The sequence below is a fragment of the Coptis chinensis genome, chromosome 7, assembly GCF_015680905.1.
Source record: "Coptis chinensis isolate HL-2020 chromosome 7, ASM1568090v1, whole genome shotgun sequence".
NCBI classification, from domain to species: domain Eukaryota; kingdom Viridiplantae; phylum Streptophyta; class Magnoliopsida; order Ranunculales; family Ranunculaceae; genus Coptis; species Coptis chinensis.
The window spans coordinates 68,783,302-68,789,906 of NC_141462.1; the positions used below are offsets into that span (position 1 = coordinate 68,783,302).

The following is a 6,605-nucleotide window of genomic DNA, read 5'->3' on the forward strand; positions in this document are numbered from 1 at the left end:
AGGAAAAACTATTTTTTTGGGTTTTAAACGTTTATTTGGCTATATCGATCCAAAAAGGGTCTAAATTCTCTCATAGGATATGGCGTGGTGATCAAGCAAGTGGACGTTTAGTCTTTCTATCTGGACATCCTTTGTGTCATCACTCAATAATCATTCAGATGAGGCTTTTGGCTAGATTCTTAAAAGATATGGAACTTAATTGTTCTAACCTTGGTCTCAGAAACTCACTGCTATATACAACAAATGCTTATGCATGTTATTTCACTGCTATATACAACAAGTGCATTGCATTTTTGTCTTCATTTTGACATTGATTCTCTTGCTGTGAATGCTACCATCTCCTCAAAACCACAAAAAGTTTTGGTAGAAGCTTTCTACGGTAAGATTGTTGTTAGTCTTGAGAGGGAGTTTGAGTTATCTGCTCGACAGAAAGCAGTTATGGGATGCTTAGCAGTCGGAACATGCAAAAGATTTTCTACTTGCTATTCCGATGGAGGGACTTGGACAGCGTATTTCACAGGTGGAGTATTGTGCCATTCTCCGATACCGTCTTATGATTCCTCTGTACTCTAATGGTGGTCTTTGCCTTGTATGCAAAAATAGTATATTAGATGCTTGGGGACCATGCAACACATTGTAGACATTTTTCGGGTTTTAAATACCAACATGATCATGTTAGAGACATTTTGTGTGATGCATTTTGGAGGGCTGGAGTACAAGTGAAGAAAAAAAACTCCTGTTAACTTTCTCACTTATCCAAATGAGGGCAGATCGACACTTCGGCCTGCGGATGTCTTGATTTACATGCGGATGTCTGAGGGAAAACATGCATGTGTTAATGTAACTAGAGTCTCTCCATTGGTAGGGTTAGAGAATGGTGACTTTGAGGTGAGAGAAGCAGCTAATAAAGTAGCGACAGGGAAGATGGAGAAGCATGAGAAAGCTTGCAGGGCAAACCAACATTGTTTCATTTCGTTTAGTTTCGACACTTTCGGTTTCTTGGAACAACAGTCTGTTGAGCTTCTCAAGAGACTTCAGAAAGTTATAGACAGTAACGTTATGACAACTGGTTCTAACGAGTTTGTTTTTAGAAGGGTAGGATTTGCTATTCATAAAGGACTTGTGGCATAGCTTGTTGCACGCTTGTCCTAATTATTTATAAAATTCATTATCATTATCAATAAAATTTCCACTTAAAAAAAAATAAAATAAACGAGTTTGTTTTTAAAATGATAGGATTTGCTATTCAGAAAAGACTTGCGGCGTAGTTTGTTACACACTTGTCCTAATTATTTGTAAAATTCGTTATCATTATCAATAAAATTTTCACTTAAAAAAAAAAAAAAACATATCGTTGGCATGTGTGGAACCTTTATTGATTTATGTGGAGGCTTAAAGCATTAGACAAGCTCGTCTCAAATATATAAAACTAAGGGAGTAATGGGAGGGGTTATAGGGACATATCTTATCTTAACACGTAAACAAACTCAAAATCGTTAGGACATTTATAAGTTTTAAATTAGGCTAATTTTTTGTATATATGATTTCCTAACTATTCTAAACATTTTCACAAATAATCAAAAAAATTAAAAATTTCTAAATTTGCCAAATATAGTATAAAAAATGGTGAAAATGAACGGTCTACAATTAACCAAATTTTGTAAATTGTTAACTATATTTGGCAAGTTTGAATTTTTTGAATTTTTTATTATTATTTGTGAGTTTGTGACAATGTTTAAATAGTTACGAGATCATATCTACAAAAAATTACCCTAATCCAAAACTTATAAATGTTCTAACGATTTTGATTTTGTTTATGTGTTAAGATAAAATATGTCCCTAGAACCCCTTCCTAAAACTAAATGGGCGTTAAGTGAGGTTCAGTACAAAACATAAATCAAGCATCCTCATTCTGGCGTAAATTTGAGGTTCTCTTAATTTCTAAAGAAATTAATACCGTATTATGACATGAAGCATATCTCCTATAGGGATTGTTAGACATTGACAGTGCCAGTGAGTAGTCTGATTTGGTATACTCAACCTACAAAATTCACAGTACAAAAGAATATGAGAATAAGAGTAGTCTGACAATAAATAATAAGAGTCCGGAAATTATAGAGTTATGGATCGGAGTTTCCTTTTTCCTTGCTACCCACGCACGGAATCTTTATATTTGTAGCGATTTTGTTTTATCTGTATTTAACCGTTAGGGTGCTTTGGATGTGAAATGGGTGGACTGGTGTCAATAAATTTTTGTAAGGTGTAAAAGGCCCACTTCCCCACCCGGGCAGAGAAAATCTGACCTTAGAAAATTAGCTAGGCTTTTCGTTTCTTTTTTTTTATTAACATTCCAAATGAAAGAAGTATCCATAGTCAAGTTAGGCGTGAAATTAATCAATTATTATTGCCATCGCAATAGAAGGACCATGAATAATCAATGAGTACATTACTTAAACCATCCATTCATAATTGTAAAGTAAATCTGGAGAGACATCTGACTCTCAAAAATAAGAGATACATCACCTAATTAATTGTCCGTCACCAGCCATGTAAATTGCTGATCCTTCTTTTGGTGGACCACATGCAAGTTTCAAACTCCTGAAATGAGCCCAGAGTTCAAGTGTTTTTAATCCTTGTAAATTGCTACTGTTTCTGCTTTCTGGCCTAATCATCTACAAGTACCAAGACGGGTTGATAAAATATTTTACACAAAGTGATAAGGATTTATTCGAAAGAAGAAAACAGTCCCTACATATTCCAGTGCTTCTCTTCCTTCTCCATCCTGCAACAATGGCAAGGAAAAATCAAATAGCACTAAAGCTTTTAATTGACAAGGATAAAAATAGAGTGGTGTTTGTTGAAAGCAATGGAGATTTCATTGACGTTCTCTTTAGTTTATTGACTTTGCCAATGGGAACTACTGTAAGACTCTTTCAAACACAATCTTGCATTGGAAGTTTGGATAACTTGTACAAGAGTTTGTTGAAACTCAACAAGGAGCATTTACAAACGCCAGAGTGTTTCAACATGCTGAGTCGTCCGCGTAGTGCATATGAAACTATATGTAAGAAATTGAAGATAATAATCGACGATTCAGAATCTACAAAGTACTACATGTGTCCAGAATCAATGTGCTCTTATGACATGTTGAGTACAATCAGAAACTCCAAGTGTCGTTGTGGGGAAATAATGTCGGAGGAAAAGAATATTAGTGTTGATTGTGATGGCTTCCTTAAAAGAATGACTAATAAGTTCATTGTAACTGATGATTTACAAGTTATGCCTGTTTCTACAACAGTGGCTGCCTTTACCTTGCTCAAAGGGTATGGAGTTGGCGAAAAGAGCAAACTGGAGAAGCAGCCTATAGACATTGGGCCAGATGAGGTAACTAAACTATGTTTGGTATATATTGTACCCGATGTGTTTGATCTTGACTAGTACTACTGTAGAATATGTTGTGTGGGAAGTAACACTCAATGTAGAATTGTAACTTTCTACATCCATATATATTCTTGGAAGTAAAGAATGTTCATAGATGGAACCAGGGACGCACCCCCAAACTCTTAAAAAACTGCATATGTATTAGTAATTTGCTAGAAAGATGGACAAACTAGGATAGTTTGCACCCCTAGACGTTGAATCCTGGTTCCGTCCCTGCGTTTCTTTACCAGATGAAACACATACCCCTTTAGGCTGCTCTGCAATGCTTAAACGTAAAGCACATTTTCATAAGAATAGGTCGAGCTTATACTTGCTATTTAATATATAGTTATGTTGTTGAAGTCTGAAGTAGACTTGGTGTTGCCTTCTAAGTATGATCGAATATATCATGTAACTCTGTTCTGATCGATTTCATGTAGCCTTGATAGTTTAATGACTATGTTTTCTCAGGTTTTGCTTCTGCTCAAGCATGCTTTTCTCTCCAAGGAACCTTTCACTGATGTTTTTTTGCGTAACCAAGAACTTGCCTTGACAAAAAATGTTAAGGTGGAGCAGAGAGAAATTCCTGAATACTTGAAAAGGAAATGTCAACTCAATAACTCTAAGATGATTAGCTTAAAATTGATAGTGAGCAAGTCACAAAATAAGGTATTGTATGCAGAAGCCGGGGCAGAATTCCTGGACTTTCTGTTTAGTTTCCTAACTCTCCCTCTTGGTTCCATCATAAAGCTCTTAGGCGGAAATTGTTCCATGGGGTGTATTGCTAACTTGTACAGTAGTGTTACCAGTGTGATGGTCAGTGATTGCACCAAGTCTGAAAAGTACAGCGGCATTCTTCTTGACCCAAAGCTTCCTCAGCATTTCAACTGCAGTAGCCAAGTTCTTAGAATAGATGAAGAGGCACCTATGCAGTATTGTTATCTTTGCATTGTGGGGAGACTTCATTCAGGCTCCTTCCCTTGTCCATATCATGAAAACCAAGTGGAATTAAATGTTATTAACCCAAAATCTCCAAACGCGGCAACAGAAACTGGAGGAGGATTCATGAAAGATGCTGTAGCATACATGGTAACCGATAAGTTGAGTGTGAGTCCACTCTCACCTATGCAGGCCATGTCTCATTTTAATACTTTGAACGTGCCTGTTGACAACATTGAAGAGCAGGTTGTTCTAGTTGGGGAAGAGGAGGTAAACTAAAAAATTTCCGAGCTCTTTACATATATAAAAATTGATGCATAATATTTGCTTAACACCGTAACGTTGAATGAAGCTTATATAACACATATTTTTCTGATACAGGGTTTGCAAATTCTCAAGGCCTCTTTAACCTCAAAGACCGTCTTAAATGATGTATTTGCACCAAAATCTACAGTGGAGCGACTTCTTGTTGAAGACTTTTTATGGATCTAAATGATAAAAAATGCATACATTTCCTCATCATGCAAGTACTGTTCCATTTGCACGTTGTACAGTTTTCCTTTTTGCCTTGAGGTTTGATGTTTAGAAATGAGATCTGTGCTTAAATTATTGCATCTGGTTTGGCCAAATTGTGTAAGATAACAATGTAGGACTCCAGGAAATAGTTCCACTATGGAATAGTGTACTGGATCTGTAATTAAGATCGAATAGAATCGGAAGGAATCAATTCAATATTTCGCACCAGTAATTTTTTTGTTAATTTATTTTATTTTTGTTTTATGAGTCGCCAATATTTGGCATATACATTCGAATACATAGGTCGACCTCCTGAATGTGTTTATTTTTCGATCAGAGGAGAAAATTGTAGATTTAGTATGGAGGAGATAAATATAGTTTGATAGTTTTGGTAATGTTCTTCACTTTAATTATTTTCACTCTGTTTATTTTCAGAAGACAGGACTCACTGGAGTAATACAGTAAAATATAATCATGGAAAAAAGGGAAATTCTGAAGTCTACTTCTGATTTCTGACCACTTTATTGATGTTGTGAACTTTTTGTTTCACGTCCTACCTGGTGTTCCTGTATCTTGAACCATAGATTACTGTGTTAAAGCAATTGGCATTTTGTTTCTTACAATTTCCAAAACTAATGTAATGATATGATATAATTTTTTTTAAACTGTTGTACTAGAATCGGTGTACCTGTTACCTAATAGAGCTATAGTTAGTAATTGCCATGTATTGGAATCCATTCAAAGACGAATCATCTGTCCATCTTCCTAGATTGAATGCTAGCTTATTACATTCTTCTGAATTAATTCAGATGCATGAATAAGGACCTTTCAATTGAAAACTCTGTCACTTCTCATTCTACTTTCATATACCAAGTGATTTTAATGGATGTAAAAGTTAATGTGATTTTGTTTATCTTCCTACACTCACTACTAGTATATATGTGTGTATGTCCACGGAACCAACCACAAGTACTTCTAAAACCATGGCAACTCAGAAAGAAGTTAGTATAAAGCTTTTGGTTGACAATAAATCCAAAAGAGTGCTTTTGAAGATAATGTGAGCAATTGGAATTTGTCTAGATTTTTCTCTTCAAATACTCTTGTCCCTCCCATTAAGTTCCATAGTCCAATTAGTCACTAAGGAAAATATGGTCGGGTCCGGAAAAAGCCTATTCACCGAACCAAACTCAAAGTAGAGAACCTCGTCCATGGATAACCTACTTTGAAACCATATCAAGACAAGGACAAAGCTTTGTTGAAACCAAAAAAGATCCATCTCTGCCAGCAATTTGTAATTTTCCACTTCTACCACCAAAATATCCCTGAAGTGATAAAATACTATATATATCATGATGCTTATACCCGACAAACCGAAATGATAATTACGGTTCATCTTATTCTATATATGCTCTAATAAGTACGTAACCCATTTCCTTTATATCAAGATGTTCGATCCTGTAAGGGCATTTGCAATATATCGGTGATTTTTGACCATTTTAAAATATAACTATCACCTATATATTTTCCAAATATATCCGATATTTTCGAATTATATTTCGTGATAAACTTATTTTAAATAGTTTTCCCTTGTTCAAAAAAATAGATATATCCGAAATATCCGATATATTTATATATCTTGTTTTTTCGACGGGATGTTGGATTCATCGATATCGATATTTTTTTTAAAAATGGGTTTTGTCCCTCCCATGTTAGTTCCATAGTCCAATTAG

The 6,605-nt window shown here is 35.2% G+C and overlaps 1 protein-coding gene across 1 annotated transcript; it reads left to right on the forward strand.

Annotated features, from left to right (window-relative positions):
• The first annotated feature begins 2,461 nt into the window (after nt 1–2,461).
• On the forward strand, nt 2,462–5,091 carry LOC147488563 (uncharacterized). Its single transcript, XM_086572026.1, has 3 exons — nt 2,462–3,384; nt 3,892–4,629; nt 4,741–5,091. Exons 1-3 carry the CDS (start codon nt 2,791–2,793, stop codon nt 4,849–4,851), a joined length of 1,443 nt encoding a protein of 480 aa, XP_086428152.1. The 5' UTR covers nt 2,462–2,790; the 3' UTR covers nt 4,852–5,091.
• The last annotated feature ends 1,514 nt before the right edge of the window (nt 5,092–6,605 follow it).

What these genes read in the sequence shown, in the direction of transcription:
- LOC147488563 (XM_086572026.1), top strand. Translation starts at nt 2,791, where the DNA reads ATGGCAAGGAAAAATCAAATAGCACTAAAGCTTTTAATTGACAAGGAT. An exon ending in TAGACATTGGGCCAGATGAG is followed by an intron (nt 3,385 to 3,891) that starts GTAACTAAACTA and finishes ATGTTTTCTCAG; the next exon opens with GTTTTGCTTCTGCTCAAGCA. An exon ending in TTCTAGTTGGGGAAGAGGAG is followed by an intron (nt 4,630 to 4,740) that starts GTAAACTAAAAA and finishes TTTCTGATACAG; the next exon opens with GGTTTGCAAATTCTCAAGGC.